Source organism: Semicossyphus pulcher, unplaced genomic scaffold (genome assembly GCF_022749685.1).
Source record: "Semicossyphus pulcher isolate SPU_LCO1_2020_fin unplaced genomic scaffold, fSemPul1.0.p SCAF_28, whole genome shotgun sequence".
Classification (NCBI taxonomy): Eukaryota; Metazoa; Chordata; class Actinopteri; order Labriformes; family Labridae; genus Semicossyphus; species Semicossyphus pulcher.
This window is the reverse complement of record NW_027211702.1, coordinates 4,381,906-4,402,584: the sequence shown is the minus strand read 5'-3', so window position 1 is coordinate 4,402,584 and position 20,679 is coordinate 4,381,906. Positions and strand designations below refer to the sequence as shown.

Here is a 20,679-nt window from a genome sequence, read left to right as displayed (position 1 = left end):
AAGCAGCTGTGAACAGGTGAGCCTTCAGGCTTGAAAGTGTTTCAGCAGACCTGCATGTAGGTGCCAATAGGTGCCAATAGTACCTAAATCCAGCTTCTAAAGTATGAACTTAAATGAAGAATTACTTTGATTAGCATGTTATTGTTCAGAGTGTTTCACCTGATATATTTCATTTACAGTTTGTCAAAAGGCATCAATCAGATCTTCATAGTCTATGCGCTCACACGAGCACCCATGACCACCCCGAAACCACCCCTTACATAACCAGTCCCAATCTAACCCCTGTTGATGTGGAACCGACAGTCAGACAGCAGATCGGTGATTTACCCAAAATGTGAGGCGGAGCTTAGAGATGGAGATAGTTAGCCTCGCGGGCAGACGAAGGTTCGGCTCGGCTGCAGAGCAGTGCCACTCTGACAGCTGGTGAGCACAGGACATCGGCTGACTGAGAATGAATGTGGACAGCTGAGCGACCGCGGGGCAGCCCCGTGCGAGGGTCATCGTCTGATGACCTTGTGCTGTCTGCCGATGAAATCTGATCTGACAGCGCGAAGCCCGAGGCCGAGCACACACATGTGGAAGCACAGATAGCCATCAGACTGACTGACATGGCGCTCGGAGAGGCGTCGGGCCGTTAACAAAAACTCTTTACACATCAATTAAACAATTAGTGCTCCGTTTTGATTTGGCAGTGCAGAGTTAGTCTGTCACAGTCCAGACCACATGCTAAACTAAGCGAGTCAGTGGTCCAGTGTCTGCAGCCAGTCAGTGCTAAGATGTCCAGGAGTGAGATATCGAGCTCCTGAGGTGTAACTCCCAACTCTGCCAGCCCGTCAACCTCTGATAGCAGATAGCTGAGCAGATACAGGGCCAGGAAATTGCTCAGATGAAACCTGATCCTGAGTTTGAACTATTTTTTTTTCGAATTGCATCCATTAGTGTGATTCACAAGTCGTTATTTTTGTTCATTTGTATCATATTTACAGTTTTTTCCACCAGTATGCTTTGTTGAGTTAACCTTGACAGAGCTTATCACTGCTGCTTGTCATCCCCTCTCTCCCTGTATATCCCGTCTATCTCCAGCTGTCACTAACCATTAAAGGCAAGAGATGCCCAAAAAGATAATCTTGACAAACAATTCTGGGAATCTGGTTGGTGACGTAACGCCATATGCACTTTACATTTAAAACCTACACGCGTTTCAAATGTTTCTTTTTTTTTTTTTTGCCTTATTCTGATCACGTTTACTCAGTATATCTTAAAAGGTAACTGTATTATGAAGATGCTGAATCGATTCAATTAAGGGAATTAACGGGGTTTTTTTTGCATGTCTAGTGAAATATGTTTTAACTGAAGAGGTTTGCATTTAAGTAATTTAGACTCATGGGCTCATGTCTCTTCATAATTGGCATTGATTGTAGAGTTAGTAAAAGAAAAACTGCGAGGATCAATAATGTGTCAGCATAAGAACATATTTTGTTTCTTTGACGCTTTACAACAGTTCTCCTTTAAGAATAGTTCTTTTGCTTTCAAGTTATGTCTGACTGGTGAATATAAAGCTTTTGTTCCCCCTTAATTTTCCATCTAACATCCAGCTATTTTCTCTTTTTTCCATGCAGTGTTAACCAGTCAGGGGTCACCTGTAGAGGAACACATATTACAATATACCACCATCAAGAAAAGAGAAGTACAGCTTCAAAGGTATAATAAGTATATTTGTCCTTGCATTTTGTCAGCAACACATTCAACCTGGGCCCCTCCTCCTGGGCTCTTCCTCACCAGAAGCTCACTCTCGCACGAGAACACGCCCACCTCGCCTAGCTAACACCTTTGCACTTGCATGCTAACTGCCGTTTAGCTTTGCGCTAGCATGCTAACTGACGGTTAGCTTGTCCTACCCGGTTCGAGGCACCTACCTGTCCAGCAGAAAGAAGGCCAACTCTAAATCGCTCTTTCGCCATGTTCGCCGGTCTGAATGGGGCCCAGTTGCTAATTTGAACCACTCCCACACTCACCTACGATGTGAACCACAACAGCGCCCCTCCTGAAAACGTCCCGTGCAAAGCAAAACAGAATAGATGCAGAGGGAAGGGTCTCACAAGGGTCTACACACACACTCACCAACACACATGTATAGAGGCCCAGAAGTGATGACTTATATTATGTTTGTAAAAGTCTATACTTTATTGTTCTAGGAAAATCCTCCTTATTATACCTTTAAGGCTCAACATCATACAAAAAAGATCTTATAATGTTCACATATTTTCTTAAAACCATCAATCTTATTTAGGAGGCAGGTTTCAGAATCAATAATAAAGCATGTTTTGATATGAAAGTAGATTGAATGTTGTCATGTCGACATGTGGTCGATTCATCTGACAGAGCAAAGGTCTAAATTTCCTGATATCAGAGTCACAAATGTGTCACTGAGTTAATAATAATCTCCTTTCACAACCACATTCTGCAGTCCTGTTATGGACTCTACTTCATTATTCACAATTCAAACTCAGTTCCCCGTGCTGCAGTTGTTGCAGCTTGCCAGGGTGGATGCTATTTTAGGGTTGTCTGGGATATCTTTAAATGGTGGTCAGTGACCACAAAAGTCATGTTACCCTCTTCTGGTTGACTGGACAGATGAGGCAATCACTCCATCGAGACCCTGGAGGAGAAATAAATTACAGAGGACATTGAACTACACTTGGAATTGGGTGCACTTTTATGTAAAATACTTCTATTAATAAAAGCATCACATTATGCAGGCAAGTTTTTTTTTTTTAAATAAACGTCACAGCTAAAAATAGTTTTTCAGTTTTCCAAAATATTCCAAAAGCAGAAAATCATGTGATATTTATTCTTTGAAGTAATTATCTAGAAGATTTTCATGTAAATAAAAGTCTGTTAAGTCTCTATCTATCGCTGAATGAGGTAACACAATGGTGACTGAGCCTATGGCCCACTGATGAAAGCCTTTGCATTCGCAGTATCACAGACTGGGTGTCTGTGGCGACATTTGCAGAAAAAATCACAAGCGCCGCCCAGTTAGTGACGCGTTTTCCATCAGCCAGCAGTGGTTGGTCTGCCAGAGAGGGTAGGCGGACCTAAGCGGCTGCTTCTCCGCTCTCTGCAAGTGTTGCGAGTAAACAGTAATCTACTATGGCTGAACAAACAAAGAAAAGATGGATGACTACAGATACGACTTCAAAAATAAGTGAAAAACAGAAACAAACTCGACGCTCAGATGAAGCAAACAGTCTAAAAATGAAAGCGACCATCAGCCAGGAAAATCAAGAGTTACAACCAGACCCAACTGTGGACGTCACACATATCTGGCAAGTGTGCTCCCGCAATTACTGTTTATCGCCACAGGTGCCGCCAAACTTTAAATTGGCACCCCGTTTAGTAAATAACAGATGTACCTTGCTAACCAAGGTAGCACTAAGCTAATCCAGACTCCCGTCCAAATAAAGCCACTTGTAGCCCAAATAAAAGGGACAGTAAAGCACAAAACACTTCTGCTTACTTGGAAATGGATGAAAGGCTATTATAACAGAAAAATCTTAACTCAGAGGTTCAAATTTGAGCTTTTTCCTGGAGGTTTTATCACATCTTGTGTTCTTCATCAGCTAATTGATTGAACAGATGCCTGTCTCTGTGGGGTACAATCAAAGGTTCCCTTTGGTGCGTGCTGAGTTTTGTGCCTTAAAGGAAAGATGTTCCGACAGCCACTCAAGGGAGTCCCACTGTGATGCTCCTGGTGGTCTGTCTACCGGTCCCCCTCTCAAGTTGACATGGGATTTTCATCATCCACTGCTTGTACGCATTGACTCAGCGTGACCCTTCGATCTGCAACACGTGCCTTTCTATATCCTCCACATTACTAATATAATATTCTGCTCTGTGTGGGAGAAGCCTCTCTGTTTGAAGCAGATTAAGATGAGTCGACTATGTAAAGCAGTAAAAGCTGCGACTTCAGTTCTTCTCTGTCTGACACATCCATCTGAGCCTTGTGCAAACTTTTTCTATACTTTTTAGAAGGTTTATAAAATTGCATCTGCATCAACAGCAGACACATCCTCATGCCTAACTTGTCTAATTTATTCAACACTCTGCTGAAGGATTACTGGTGCTGACAAACTGAGCTCCTGTTATCTGCTGCACTCACTGTCCTCTGCGTGTCCTCGTGGCAGGTTTACTAACGAGTTGATGCCATTGTACGGAATAAAAGTAGTTGGTGAGTGGGTTCATGAAGGGTTGGATAAGGGTAGTGTACGTGGGATGTAAGGGGTCGATTGTGAGGGAATGAAGCGGGGTCGTAGAGGGTTGTTACGACCTTCGAGCTGTCAGGAACAAGGGGTCCAGACTCGGGTAGGGGCAGGCCTTGAGAAGAAAAGGAGTGAGGCATGCTTGTATCCGTATGCACGAGTGATAGAAGCCACAGGTGATTAAAAAAGTGAGAAAGAGGCCTGGCTCTGTTCCTGAATGTTTTTTATAAAAACTTCATTGAAAGAAAAGGCCAGGCTCCTACAGTTCACTGTGACGCTGAACAACGTATTTTAACTCCGTCCTCAAAGTTTGGCCATTAAAAAGATGTTTTATTGGCCCCCGTTTTCTTAGTGGGCATCCTTCATCTAGTTTGGTCCGAAAAAAAAAGTTAAGTGAAGAATTTTGTCATTGCAGTGTTGAAATAAAACCCCAGGAAAGCTACAAAGAAATGTCTAAATCTAATTTTCCAACAAACCACATGAAGTATATTTTTGGTGACATTAGCTGACTGTCAGCACGTGCAGTTTCGCTGTAAAGGCCACCCAGTGCCATCACCTTGAAAAACATTTATTTGGAGTTGGGCTGCACTTCCCCAGAGCCCAGTGTCTTTCAAATGAATAGGCTAACAAAAGTCCAAAACTGGATGAGTCTTTAATTACCATCATAGATCAGTCCTTCGGGATTTTGATGTTTTTTTCTGTGATTGTTGCAGCCAAAAAATGCCTGATTTCGCGCCAGCTTTTTGAAAAAAGTTGCAATTCAAGTTGTGATGTTTTGAGTCTTTTGTTTTTGTGTACATCCACTGTGAGCGTCTGGGACAAACTCTCCAATAAAGCTGTCTACTGACTGAGCGAGATGTTTGTCTTCTGTGACAAGACACCAAATAAAATGTGCGAAAACTAAAATAAACTGAATTAAAATGCTAACTGTGCGTGCGCATTACAATGCCATCAATATAATCTGCACCTTATTTATTACTTATTTATTTATGCTGTTCTACTAGTATAAAACCATTCAAAGAAGACAGGGGGATTACCTCTTTCCTGTACAATGACTCTTTGAGTTCAGTGCTACACATCAGTAACAGAGCAATGAACACACTCTGTGATTGGTCAATAGACTCAACACAAGGCATCAGGAAGTGGATGAGTGTACGGCTAACAGTTTTTAACACGTGATAAATAATCACAAGAAGGCACAAAGAGTTGGATTTATTATGATGTATTCACTGTTTAGAGTCTCCTTAAAGACTCTGTAGTTTGAGGCCGGATAAGTAACCTCCTGAAAAACAGACGATCACACTGGAGCCTCGTTAGAACGGTACACATACTTGTTGTGGGAGAAATGGGAAGGTTGGTGAAATTTATGGAAAAGCGGAGAGCGGTTGAGTTTGTTGAGTAAAGTTGTACGACCGCAACTTTGCAACTTCCTGGAGGGACTAATAAACGACAAAAAGCATATTTTTTAAGAGGCTAAAAAAAGCAGATGTGTGACATTTTTTTCTTGAAAGTTGACTGAAACAATTTATCCACTATCAGTAAAGCTACTAATTAATTTTCTCTCTATTATCTAGTTGGTTATCAGACTAATAAAGCAGATCTATTTGTGAGGCAGGCAAGAATTATTGAAGTACTAGCAACAGTTTCACATATCAAACATGGCGAAAAAGAATCATTTAACCTTCATCAGATTGTTCATTTTACGATTCTGTACGCACACAAGCTCCGTTTCTTTCTTGTCCTTTCTTTCTCCCCCTCACTGCGTCACACTTACACACTTGTGACTGTGGTTGTAGTGAGCGGGACGTGACGGACAGTCTTGTGGGTTAACAGTTGATGGCCAGTCAAAGAGCTCTCAACAGCTCCCTGCTAGTCTTTAGTCATACACACAGAAAAGAAGTCCAATCACTGAAGTCCCCCTTCAGCCTGTCAGAGCGGCGGCTCAGCACTCTGATGGAAACGGCCACATTAGCTCTTCACATTAAGAGCACATGAATACATTTACATGTGTTTGGATGATTAACTGGAGGATTCTCTCTGCTGCTTTTCAGCCCATACTGTCTTTATCTCACCGCTGCTGGTTTCATCGCCATCAGCTGTAATGCATTGTTCTTATCTTCTCCATTGTCATCATCACTCTCATCAATAATCCACATTATTACATCTTCCTCGTTGTTTTTATTCTACTTTATCAGCATCTTTATCACATTACTGTCATTTTCTTTCTCTATTTAACCTTTATTTCGACAGGTAATCTTATTCAGACACTGGGTTTCATCATCATTCTCAACACCGTACTCAATATTAAAGTAATAATCTCAAAGATTGTAATTTAAAAAAATGTCTGTTAAGTCACTATCTATCGCCGAATGAGGTCACACAATGGTGACTGAGCCTGTGGCCCACTGATGAAAGCCTTTGCATTTGTAGAATTATGAACCTGGCATCTGTGGCGACAAAAATCACAAACAGCGCCCAGTTAGTGACGCGTTTTCCATCAGCCAGCAGTGGTTGGTCTGCCAGAGAGGGTAGGCGGAGCTAAGCGGCTGCTTTTCCGGTCTCTGCAAGTGTTGCGAGTAAACAGTAATCTACTATGGCTGAACAAACAAAGAAAAGATGGATGACTACAGATACAACTTCAACAATAAGTGAAAATCCAAAGAAAAAGAAGAGTGAAGAGAAGAGTTACAACCGGAGCCAACCGTGGACGTCACACATGCAACGCTGTCTGGCTATCTGGGAAGTGTGCTCCCTCAATTACCGTTTATCGGCATAGGTGCCGCCAAAGAGAAAGAAACTGAGATCTTCGAGATTATCACTTTAACATCATAAAATCGACATCCTCCTCCTTATCATCATCCTCGTTTTTGGTGCATCCTCATCCACGTACCGTTGTACGGTGGCCCTGAATTGCAAATCACAACGGCAAAAGAGAAAACACAACGGCAAAACAGAAAACACAACGGCAAAACAGAAAACACAACGGCATTAACCAAACCGGAAAAGGTAGGTACCCTCGTTTGGTTAATGTCGTTGTGTTTTCTGATTTGCACTTCAGGGCCACCGTACCGTTGTCAGCATTACCATCATGGTACCACCAGGCATCATCCTCCTTTGCTTTATCATCACCTTTAGTGAGTCCTCACACTCCTAATAATTTGTCACTAATATCATATTCCTCCAACTTCATTATCCACATTATCATCCTCCTTCTCATCATGATCATCATACTCGTCTTACCATAATCAACATTACCATCATTTTGATCTTCATCCTCATTCTCATCCCGTAATCATCACCAACAGTCAGGTCATCATAATCACAGTAACCATCATCATTATTCCTCTTATCATCCTCATCCTCTTTGTCCTCATCATCATCATCACATTGCCGTCCTTAGGGTGTTTAAATCATAATTATTGTCATCTCACTCATCATCATCCTCACTTTGTCACAGTGTCTTTGTGATGCTTAGCCTCATCACCACCGTCATTATCACTGTCATCATCATCATCATCTTTAGTGCTCCTGATTCGCATCAAATTCTCATCATCATTCTCAACATCATTATCATCAAAGTGCAACTTGATAAGAGACATTTTCTTGGCATTTTGAAAGCACAAACATAGTCTAGTACTTTGGACTGTTTTTAGTGAAGCACATTTCCAGTTTTTGTCTTCTTTATTGCCGAGTGTCGAGCAAAAACAAACAGACAGGACGGTAAAGACATGAGCCCCTTTAACACAGCCTGTTCATGACAGGAATATTATGTTACTCTGCCTCGCCGTTCTGTATAACAGGTACAAAGTCAGAACGGGGAGACCATATTGTTCCACCATTAAGCTGATGGTGGAGCTCGTGACAAAGTGAATCTACGTCTGTGTAAATGTGGGAGCTGGCAGCATGGAACAGGACTCTGTCTAAATGAGTGAGGCTGACGCAGTTGTGTACACGTCAGGGCTCATCCAGGAATGGTGGCACGCTATCTGAATGGCTAATCTCGATGCTGTTGTTTGGTTCTGTGTTAGAAGAACAAAGCCAGAGTAATGACGGGGCTTTTTTACAGCGTTATTGCACAAAATAGGGCTCTAAGGTGAGATGACATTTCTTGATATTAACTAAAAAAAAGTCTAACATTGCTACCAAGGACAAAACCAAAAGAATCTAAACAAAGATAATGCCATGTGTGTTATAATAAAAGGGGAAGGGAAGGGAGCAACATAAAATAGCACACAATAAATAAATCATTACTGTAGCAGTCCAGGGCAACATAATTGGAATCAGAGGGGTTACTATTTCATTTCCCTCCCAGCTACAGGTCCAGATCTTTGCCCTAAGCCCACCCTGCAAACCCCCAATCCTCTTGTGGCGTCCTTAAAGACCAGCTGCAGTCATGTCTTAAGACATATGAAATGCTTGGGATAATAAATTGTGTCTGATGTGTTTTTTTTTCCTGCAAAATACATTTAATTACTTTGTAAAAATCTTCCTGAGGCATCTCCCCCTCCTCCCTCATTAAAAATTCCTGAATCTACATAGTCCCCCCCCACAATGCAAATTTCCAACTGAACGTCTCTGCCATCGTTTAGTGGCAACTTGTTGAAACTTAGCAAGCTTGAAATGTTGTAATCTGACTACTAACATTTGTGAGTTTGCAAAAATTACGATGACAGCTACAGCTGGTTCGCGCATTGCAGAAGTGGTTGCCATAGATGAGAGCAACCCATCTGGGTACTTTGCCCAAAGGCTGTGGCCCCGCCCCCTTTTTGGGTGAAAGCGGTCCCTCTATGAATGCCAGTAAATAGGAATCCTGGAGTCTTTGACGATTTAATAACTTAAAATAAGAATACCGTACAGTTTTAACGCTATTTATGATTTTGTTTGCAAATGTGTGAAGAATCTGGTGACAGAGGCAGACTGCAGCTCCTGCAGCTGTAAACACAACGATCGCTGGTTTAGGCACCAGTTGTTCCGAAAACCTGAAGGAAACACAGCACTGGGTCCCACAGTGTGCCCCTTTCAGGCAGCTACAGAGCTCACTAATTTACCCTCCTTTGCCCTTTGTGGAAGTAAAAAAATCTTAAATTGTTTTCTTTTCACTGTTGCAAGTGGTTTATAATCTATCACCAGTACTTAAACTGCGCTTGTTTTCACCCAAAAGGGGGCGTGGTCATTCTGGCGAACGGGAAGTGACGTGTAGCTGCTCTCATCTATCGGTTACACATAATGATATGCATAGCGTCACCCCGTCCATTAATGGGATTGGCTCCTTAGGTTTGTGACGTCTCAAACCTGCCGATCTGAAAACGTGTTGTTCAGCCTGTCCTTGGTACACTGCAGTTTGAAAGCAGACAGGCCCAGCCATGGAGATGACTGCTCATGTTGTCCCTGATATGTCTGGTAGCACATGAAGAACACCACATGGAGATGTTGACAAGGTTACACACTTGATTTTCACTGCAGGGGTCTTTAAACATTGCTAGGACTCCTACGGTGCCCAAAATGCATTTCCACTGCCTCACATGATGTTTTGAGCTTTTAATTCACCCCAAAAAAACATCATGAGTGTAAAGGAAAATATTATCCAGTTGCTAGTTGTTGAAAATGAAGGAATACATGTATTTATATGTTCATTTTTTTCAACTTTGAAGAACCTTAATTTAGCCTCATTAATCCCTCATTAAAAAGACAGTAAAAGAATAAACTACCTAATTATAACAGAATGAAGACCCGTGTTTCTATAATCGTCTCTGTGGTTGTAAGAAACGGTGCAGCTCGTGAATCCTTCTCCTGCAGGTTCACCGGGCGGATCACTTCCCTCCCGAACTACAATCGTGCCTCTGATAACAGATCTTTTAATATTACTCTCCTCTTCAATATCAGAGGATTGTGAGGGTGCCAGGCAGGGATATTGAGTGTGCAGCTAAGAGTTCCTCCCTCTGTTGGCCCGGCATCAAAACTTATTAGACAGATAAATGAGAGCTGGACTCTTTCTGTGCCCGTGTGTCATTTATTCGTCCGCTGAATACAGGCTCAATCAGATAGCAGGAAGCCTTTCACTGCAGCCACCATCTCTCTGCATCTGTTGACCCGCACCGGCACTGCCAGGACTAATGTGTGCCGCTTTGGTGGTGAAAAAGCCGTTTCTCTTTCACTTTGAAACTGCTTTTTGTTCCATTTTGTGAAGATAAAGCCCGGATCTAAAGGTTAGACTGTGCCTATGTGGTCCTGCGGCTCTATTTGGTGTTTTGTTCCCTGATTTATCAGAGTTAAGAATCCTTGTAAACCCCTTTAACACAGGACTTATTTTGGGGCCCTTAAGTTGTGACTTTCATCCTATTGTCCGAGCTCGTATGACGTGATAAGAGGCTAAATGAGCTTCTTTCCTACGTGGATGGATGACGTGCAGCAACGCTAAAAGAATGATCAGGATCTTTCTCCTCAGATGGCCCTTTTCTGAGTCTGTGTGTTTTCTTCAGGCCCACATTCAACTCAATGAAGTTCTTAAAAAAAAAAAGACATCCTTGACCAGTTTCCTGTAACTATGGCGATGGGAAGTTCTCTCCAATCATATCTCTGTACTGTGTGTTAGGGAAGTGCACTGTTTCCTGCTGTTTTCACTGACTTCCTCCCATTGCTGTGTGCTCGGGAATCTGCATCTGGTCCTGGAAAGCCACACAGTTCCTGTAAGAGAGTCTGTGTTTAATAATGAATGTTTCCACTCAGCGCCGTCAAATCTGAATGAGTAAGTCGCACTTTTTGTTAAATATTCAGACCACATAAAGTGAGTTGCAGTTTTAAGACAGGCTTTCTGTGTGTGAGTGAATCTTTTGAGCTGTTTTTAACACATATAATGGTTCAGGGATTTCTCTCATTTAAAGGTAATGTCGAAAAAAGTGGCGATTATTACCCCTTTAATGCACGGTCGTTTATATGATTGTAATCATGAAAGGGTGGAGGAATTGAGACTTGTCAAGTCGAGTCTCAAGTCATTTACTTTTTGTCAAGTCAAGTCGCAAGTCATCAAAACAGTGACTCGAGTCGACAGGAGTCCAAGTCTCAAGTCCACATCTCTGGTTTATACTACTGTATTGTTATTACTACTGTATTAAACTGCACCATTTTCCTAAAAATAAATTTGAGTGGTTGAAAATGTTAGGGAGGAGGTGGTGGGTCCTGAGGCTAGACCATGTGATGCAGTAATTCTCTCACAAAAATCATTCATATACTGTATGTGATTAATTACTTAACAAAGCCTGTAATTAATTAGATTTTTAATAGACTGACAGCACTAATTTTACCCTAAATGGGACCCTTAGTACCAAAATAATATGATGTTGTATTGAAGAAGATTTGAAACTAGCAATTGAGAGCACACACTGTTATAAAATGTTTGCTGAGGTCATGAATCCAGTGAGAAGTAGAGTCATTTTCTCATCTGCTCGCATACAACCAGACTTCTTTTTGCAGTGGTCATTAGAGTGAGTGTAGGTTTAGGGCTCTTTGGCTTTAGCTTTACTTTTGAATCCAAGAGACGGTATCCACCTCTTGTATACAATCTATGCTGTGTACCGACACACCCTTGAGTCCACAGGTCAACAAAAACAGACTTTTCAGCTGCTGCTTAGTTGCTCTGTTGCTCGTTTTTGAAGCACGCAGTGACCAAGAACTTTTCATGTTGCAGATGTCTGCTTGGGGACGTGTGCTGATGTATTTTCATCATGGGGAAATAATTCAGATCAAGCAACACTCCACCACTCTTCCCTCCTGGATCAGACGTTGTAGGGATGCAGATGGGTCATTGGGTAACCAGCAGCACCTCTCTGCAGATCCCTCCTCAGCCTGAAACACCCTTACTCAGGAATCGACACCTGACCCTGCTGGACACCATCCAGCCCCCAGTGGTCCAGGCCATCATCAATCCTAAGCGTGGTATGGAGGGTTCCCTACAGACACCACAGCCCCCCAGGACCTGCAGCTCACCTGGAGCTGCTGGGAAATCCTGCTGGAACCTGGATGTGAGGGTGGTGGTGCTTCTGGTGGCTGTGGCTGCAGTTGTGATCCTGCTGCTGCTGTACAGACTCTTACAGCTCAGACACAGGTGAGTACCTGTCGCTGGGTTTTATGTGATGTTACAAACTAGCTTGATCCACATCCCAAATTTTAATTCACCCCTTCTTTTGTAACCCTGTTTACTTTACAGCTTCTTAGAGGAAAAGTATTGTTTGCTTGCACAGGTAGCTTTTAGCTATCACAATAGGTCTATCTGTCTTTCTCTTGACACAGTTGGAGCACAAACATGGCAGCTTAATACAGGAACCTGTAGGCAAAGTAGATCTGGGATTTTTTCTTTCTAAAGTTTGACTGGCAACTTTGCACCAATGACACACAGCAAGCAGTCTCAACAGTTCTTACCTGTGAGGGAACAAAGAGACAACAATTTAAAAAAGGATGAAGCTATGATACCTTATTTACGCAGCATCTAATTTTATTCAACCTCCTATTGTGCTGTATAGACGGCTGAACTTGTGGAGATAAAAAAAATTAATGTTTTTCTATAAACCAACACCTTTTAGACTGGAGTATGTTGTTTTAGGTAACATACATATATGATTTGCCTTAGAATAGATTTTTTTAGTGTGTTTGTATGCGCATGAGCACTGATTGGATGCCGTTTGTGCCACAGTATCGAGCTTAAAGGGCCAGTTGCCGATTTTCAACCTCAGTCCTAGATGCTATTATGAGGAGCTAATGCCATTATGGTAGGAAGAAGCAATTTAGCTCTGTGCCTTTGGAGGGCGCTATCCGCTTCTTATATGGGCCCTGGAAAACCTCCGCCAGATGACACGTTTTCCGTCGTCTGGGAGCTTGCGAAACTACACTTCCTCAATCTAGGACGCCGCCTCCGATGTCATGTCTCGTTCAGAATCATCAGGTTTGAAATGTAGACTGCAGACCTGAAGATTTTTTAGACAATCCACCGGTATATTCTTGTCATATTTCAGATTCTGTAGCGCTCTGACCCATTGCCCGCAGTGATCAATGTCCTTGACTGGAAAACGGTACTATTTCACTCCAGCGTCTCTCACTGGGCCGTTCCTTTCAGAGGGAGGGGCGCAATGCACGCTGGGTGTTGTAGGAATGTAGAATTGGCGAAACCACGAGCTGTTTGTACAACTTTCTAACAGCTATGGCGACAATTTCAAATATTATTGCTTCTATCGATTACAGAGAACAGCTTTGACTGAGAGTGGCTTTTTACCATAGGAGAGTTGCTCCTTTAACCAGTCAGCTATAGCCAGTTTTGCTAGCTATCACATGGGACGACTATGGAGTGATGGCTTCTCAGAAAAACGTGAAAGTAGTTCTTAAACTAAGGCCCGTAAGACCACAAGGCTATTTACCCTGTTTGTATACACGTTAACAGGACCAGTTAGCTCAGTAATATGACAAAGTATTTCCATCTATTATTGATCTTTTAGGCCTGAAGCAGACATGTTGACTGTTGACAGTGCAGATGCCGTTATTTCAATAAATCCAAAATCAAATTATTTGTTGTGGCCAAAGCAACAGCTGTGTGAGTTTGGTAACTTTTAATGTGTTACATTAAAGTAATTTTCATGTGGTATATTACATTGATATATTACAGTAAACCCTAAACATTCTCGGGCAGACTGACAGGGGTGGACGGGAGAACCACTGTTTTAAATAATCTAGGTGCCATTAGCTAACAGATAGCAAGCTTGTTAGCCTGTGGGCGTTCCCCTCGACAATCAGCTTTTTTTTAAATTAGCTACAAGGCCAAAATGCTCTGGTGCAATGGGGAGCAAAAAAAGATTGTACAGATTGGAAAGAAAGAAGCTTGAGGAGCCATTTTTATGGACCAAGATGGCCACATGTAAAAATAGGGCACAGTTGTAAAAGAACTATAATTTCATGTAAAGATAAATATCATCTTATCGTCATATCTTCTAAAATGTCCTGTTATTAAAATGTCAACGAGACTTTCACCTTGTTAAACAATGGAAACACTGATAAAAGACTTGATGGTGTTGTGTCCTGCAGGCTGAGGATGGCGCGGGCGAGTCACGCTCTGGAGTACAACAGCTTCTTCCACAGCGCCACCTACACCCTCAAACACCCTGCGCAGTGTCAGGACCTGCCGGCAAAGAACGGGTCCATCCCTGAAGCTCCTCCACCTGTCCCCACTTTAACCCCTGTGACACCTGCAGTCTCTGTTATCACACTTCCTCCTCCACCAATGCCTTCTCCACCCCCGCTGCCTCTCCCTCCACCTCCTGTCCTGCCTCCATCACCGCTCCACACTCCACCTTCTCTCCCTCCCGCAGCTCCTGTCCTGGCCTTCCCTCTGCCCCTGCCTCTGATCCACACCACCCCACCAAGCCCCCACCTGTCCTGGGGCGCCTGCTCTGACGCAGATGTGTACTCTCGGATCGGAGCTTTCAGACCCTCCAGGCTCTCCAGCCTCTCCAACATCTCCAACCAATCAAAAGTCATCCTGTTTGAACACTCGTCGCTCTGACCTCTGAGCCAGGACCAATCCCACACACTCATGAACTTTGAGATGTGTTCCTGCTCAGTAAGTGAGGGCTCAGGCCTGTCCTGTCAAATATTGTCGAGCCGCCTACTCACTGCACACAAAGCAGGCACGGATAGTGTAAGGAAGAAAGTCTGTCTGTAATGAGGACTTAGGGCTTCTCACTATTATTTGTTGCATGATTGTGGAGTCCACAGGATTTACATTCATACCTTCATGGCTTTCTTGACTTGGTGGTGTGCTAACATGTATAAACACTGTAATGTCACAGACACAAATACATACTGGAGGTGTGTTTGCTTTCTTTAATTTAATGGCAATGTGTTTTTAATGCAGAGATTTGACTGGGCTTCAGAACATAACCGGAGACGTCAGTCACTACAGGACTGTAGTGATTGTCAAAAACCTTTTAATTACCATGATGGTTGTTTGCTTTGAGTACTGTGTATCATTAATTAGACTTAGTCCATATACTTTATAAAATGACCAGAAATCATGAATGTTTTTTCAACTTAATATTTATTATTTTTTTATATTTCTGTCCTGTATTTTTGTATATACTCATCATGTACTGGAACAATGTCTAAAACTTTCTTATTCCATCTTTGAAGCCTTTTTTTCTGTGATACAGCAGAGGCATGCAGATCTCGGCAGGCTTCTAATACGTTACAGACACTGCTTGGTCAAAAAAAACTCTCAGCTCATATTTGAGGTTGTTTTCAATGACTCAACATTGAAAAACACTCACCTGGTCTGAGAGAGGAGTGGATCTCAGAAAAGGCGCGTCTTAAGAGATAACAAAGCGTGCATGGGCTGAATAATGCACCCTTAATGTAACTTTACATGCAGAGATGAGCTTAATGGTTTTATCAGCATGAAAAGATTCAGTTCCATTGAGACTGAAGAGTCTGTACCTCTCACTCAGGACCTGTGGAGTTTGCGAAACATTTAAAAACATCCATTAATTCCCCCTCAGAAACATTGACGATACATTTGAGACCAATCTTAGTAAGTGCATGCTACTTCTACAAAGTCTAATGAAACAGTGATGACTCTTAATTTCTAACTTTAGATGTCGGATCATTTGTCATCAATTATAAACACCCATAAAGAAAATTCTCGTCTGGCAGCAAAACTCAACAACACTGCACGTGATCCACTTCCGTACTGTAGAATCCTCCACCTTGCTTTAAGTTAGAGCGATCCCAGGCTGGACAGACAAACACGATGCCATGTGAACACATTTGTCTGACTGATCACCACACCCCCTTCCTCTGTTAGAACAGCAGTCAGAAAAGAAGGACATTACTGAGAGAAAGCTTAGTTTTTGATCTGACTTAAAAGTGACGTAAAATCTAATTACAATGAGTTGATAATAAAAGATGAGTTGATTAAGTTGGTTTTGGGATTTTACAGGGCAGTATCAGAAAAGAGAGCGATAAAGGTAGCTGTATTCTACAACTAAAGACAAGTTAGGAGAATGTTCTCACCTTGAATGCAGCTGCATGTTTTAACGGTGAGTCTTCAACATGGACAGGAGGGGAAACTTGGATTTGACATTGCTAATATATATTTATTATATAAAATGTGATTGTTTTTGCAGTGTAGTCATTGTAACAGAAGCCATTGTTTCCACAGATGAGGCATTTCCTGAGCTGGTTTTCCAGAGCAGGGTCCCTCCCTGTTTCACACCATTCTCTGCACACACTGTGTTTCCTCTGACTCTCTGTATCTGCTTCTCCTTCACTCACAGTCTTAAACTTTGACTTCCTCTTTTGTTTCCTTTTTATTTAAATACAATTTCAGACTTCAGCTTCAAACAGTTCCTTTTAAGACTACATTTAAAAACACAATAAAACAAAGATAAAATTAACAAGTACAACTTCTGTTTAGTTGGTTCCTTATTGACAGCACGTTTACAGATTAGGACAGATAGATCATTCTCTGAAGTAGCCCTGCTGACACTCAGCTAACATATGATTTTTTAAATACAATCTTTAAAGCCTCAGACACAACATACCGACACATGTAGGCCAAAAAGTTACTCTTGAACACATAGCAAAGTCTGCCATCTTGCATTTACGTTCTGCACCTGTGGAAGACGAAATAACTGTCTGTACCAGCAGGTGGCGTTAGTCTGTATTTGTGTTTCAAAAGCAGAAAGCATAGCTCTGTGAATATACAAGCAGGTGTTATGATAAAGTGAAGTTTGCCTACTATTTTCTCTTTCTTTTTACTTCTGTAGGGATTATGTTTTGGGCCTTTGCCTTTACTGGACAGGACAGTGGATAGAGTCAGAAATATGGGGACATGCAGCAAAGGGCCACGGGTCAGATCAGCCCAGGGGCCCTGCGTCGCCTCTGTGCATGGGATACAAGATTAAACTAGCGCACCTGCCAACCATTTTCACACCACCCTCACTCACCACTTACACAGTTTTGAAATTAAGCTACTTCTAATAGCAAATAAGTCTGATAAAAGGGTTCAAAAGGCACTTCCGTTTGTCTTAGCTGAACTTTTAATCATCAGAGTGATTTCTCCCAACGATGGTTTCCAATTTAACGTCCTCAATTGGCCAAAAAGCCAAAGACGAGGGCCGAAGCGGCAAATGCACCTGCAAAAACTGGGGGCACAGAGACTCATCAACACCTTGACACGGTGTCAGGGCCCTTTGGCAGACTGTGTGAGTTTTTTTCAAATTGATCAGATCAGATTTGTGAGTCAAGACGTCAACAATTTACCTGCAAGGGTTGCTGGGGCAACGATGTAGGCGTCAGTAACTACCTACCCAGCAGCGACGGCTTTCTGACACGGTAGCTTGAGAAATGATCTCACACTTGAAACCATCACACTGTGGAGTCACAGTGCATGACTGCTCCGTGGCTCAATGTTCTCTGTGTGACCGTCCACACTGCTCTGTTTTAAGAATTGGATTGTGTTCGTTTTAGCTGCTCTGATGGTTGTGTCACATTGAAAGTAATGAGAAAGACACTTTGAAATCTGATTTAGGCAACTGAAGCATCCACACTCCACCCTTTCTCCCTCCCACAGCTCCCATCCTGGCCTTCCCTCTGCCCCTCTGATCCACACCACCCTACCCATCCCTCACCTGTCCTGGGGCACCTGCTCAGACGCCGATGTCTACATAGCGCGTCCCGACTGAGACACATCTGTAAAAAAAACGAGTCCGAGTTTGGCGGACAATCTGAACAAGGCTCGGTGTCCACCTTTGTCCAAACAAGAAGTTAAAAATAATTTTCTTTCAATGTTTAACCAACTTCGTCGACACGCCTCTCATTTTTTCAACAGGTTGTAAATTCATGATGAAGCTGTCGAAGTCGACGGTTGTTTGTTGCTTTTTGTTTGTCGGGCTGTAAACCGAGACCGTGCGTGAGCCGCCTCTTTAGTTGTTCCTGTATCTAACTCTGATAGAGAGGCTGCTGTCTCCATACTAAAAGCTTGTTAATTCAATCTGCATGTTCTGCAGCGTCGTCTCTTAACTGGTTGTAAACTGAGCCTGAGAGATATCTGTAACAATATACTGCTGCAGTGATTAAATTAATAGGAGTGTCGTGCAAGGATAATATCAATGTTTTTCTGTTTTCTGGATCTGATTTCTGAATTTTAATGGAGACCTTTCATTTTAAAATGTTTTATATTAATGTTTGAATGTCCGTAGAAATACTTTGTTTAGCAGTAAAACACACAAGCACATGGCCATTGTCCAAAAAGTTCTCTTCTCCTGGGTGCCAGCTGGTGCAGAGTAAACCAGAGCACACAAGGATGATAGGATTGACACCATCTTATAAACAGATATATACATATAAAGCAACAAAGTGGGAACAAGGCATTCATTGTTGTTACATCATCACTTTTGTTCTGATTGCTGATTTTGGAAATGCCAAGAAGTGTAACTTTTGGGGGAAATTGTATTTTTGTTATGAATGAAATCTTGCATGTCAATTTCCCGGATGTCCTGTACTATGCTTCCCAGACCGTACATATCAAGCAGTGTGCTCACCTCCCCGATCTTTTCATGCTCAGATGTCCCTAAGAAAAAAAAACGTATCTTGTTGAACCGGAAATGGGCAAACCATCCTGCTTTTATAATACGTCTGTTTGTCTGTTACGACCTAGCTCATGAGGGGAAAGGGCTGCAACATAAAAACAATAGTTCTTGGTATAAACAAAGTTATTTATTCAAGAAGTAAAATTGGTAACAATAAGAAAAAGACTAAACTAGAGTTGAAAACGCTGTCTTGCTTAAAACAAATAAATGGAAATAGAACCTGACTAACTAAGTGAAACAGCACCCGTAAACCTAGTGTGTCTAACAAATGTGTTATCCTTCATGAGCGTGTGTGATCCTAAAATAAACTAGTAACAGAACGAAAGCCTCTTATGACATCAATTTATGAATTTACAAACAATAGAAAAGCTAACAGCAGGAGAGGTACAGACGGTGGGCTGGTCTCGGTCAAAGCTGCCTTGGACGACGACCTGCACAAGTTCTTCAAGGGGAGAGTCGGCGGGTGATTTCTCCTGATTAGCGGATGATTCCAGCTGCCAACCAATCAAGCTGCTCCAGCCGGCAGCACAGGTGGATGAAAAATCTGGCCTGGAGTACACACCACACGCGGACACACACACACACACACACACACACTTATGCAGAACACTCCAATAAGAGGTTCGTCACACATTGGGAAGGGGGTGTGGCTGTGGCCCTAACCATGTCATTGGTCAGAGGACTATCCTGATGGATAAGCCTGTATAGTATAACCCCTCACCTCTGTATGTACCTCACCTTCCTCCCTCCTTAATCTGTGTGCTCTTGTTTGTCTGTTTACAATATTTCTTGTAAGTAAACCAATTAAATATTATATAGAAGCAGAGAGTTTGTCCCTGACGTGTATGACAGTAAGCTGAGATAAAAGCTGTTTAAACCGACCGCTGTTGTGTCACTCATTACCTGCAGGTGGCAGCAGTGAAAAAGATTAAAAACCCTGTTACTCTTCTCTCCTGTAGGTGGCGACAGAGGGAGTGCATCTCTGCAGATGCATGTTTGGTATTAGCTGAGTTTGATTTCGATGCTTCATATTAATCACAGTGCATGTCCTTGTTCCTGAAATGAACGTAAACAGTTTAGTGCAGAGCAGACTTGACTGATAGTCGACTCCCTGCTGGATCATAAATCTGACTCCCTCTGAGCGACTGTGTGTCCCAGAGGCCCTTCACTCAAAGTGCACTTTCTTGGTAATTGCATCCGTCCTCATCTCAGTTTCTAATCTGTTCAGTCACAGTGAGAGGAAATGGTCACTGCTCGCATTGACCTCTGTGTTGTCACCTCTCAATGATCCCAAAATAAGTCCTTTTCTTGTGAAATTAATGGATTCAAGCGTAATTAGCACAAATCACTTTCATTCTGCACACTGCAAAACATCAAAACAGATCAGAGGAGAAGAATGAACTCTTTAAAACTTAAGTCAAAGACAAAAAATGATTTATGTTTGGAGATTTAACAGTGAAGTTTGGCTTGTAAACTGAATTTAAGTTTCAATTTAGTTCAAAACCTGGGGAAAATAGCTGCTTCTGTTTAAAGTGCATATGATTGTAATATGAAAACTCTTCTTCCACTCAACCACCCATTATCTATTCCGCTCATCCTGTTCAGGGTCACGGAGGAGCTGGAGCCTATCCCTGTCTTTGGGCAAGAGGCGGGGTTACACCCTGGACTGATCGCCAGTCAATCACAGGGCTGACACACAGACAACCTTTCACACCTACAGGCAATTTAGAGTCACCAATGAACCTAACGAGCATGCCTTTCGACTGTGGGAAGAAGCTGGGGAACCCGGA

At 42.4% G+C, this 20,679-nt stretch overlaps 1 protein-coding gene across 1 annotated transcript; it reads left to right on the top strand.

Annotated features, from left to right (window-relative positions):
- Window positions 1-10,929: 10,929 nt before the first annotated feature.
- LOC138605215 (uncharacterized) lies at window positions 10,930-15,483 on the top strand. Its single transcript, XM_069677337.1, has 3 exons — window positions 10,930-11,007; window positions 11,947-12,363; window positions 14,328-15,483. Exons 2-3 carry the CDS (start codon window positions 12,050-12,052, stop codon window positions 14,803-14,805), a joined length of 792 nt encoding a protein of 263 aa, XP_069533438.1. The 5' UTR covers window positions 10,930-11,007; window positions 11,947-12,049; the 3' UTR covers window positions 14,806-15,483.
- The last annotated feature ends 5,196 nt before the right edge of the window (window positions 15,484-20,679 follow it).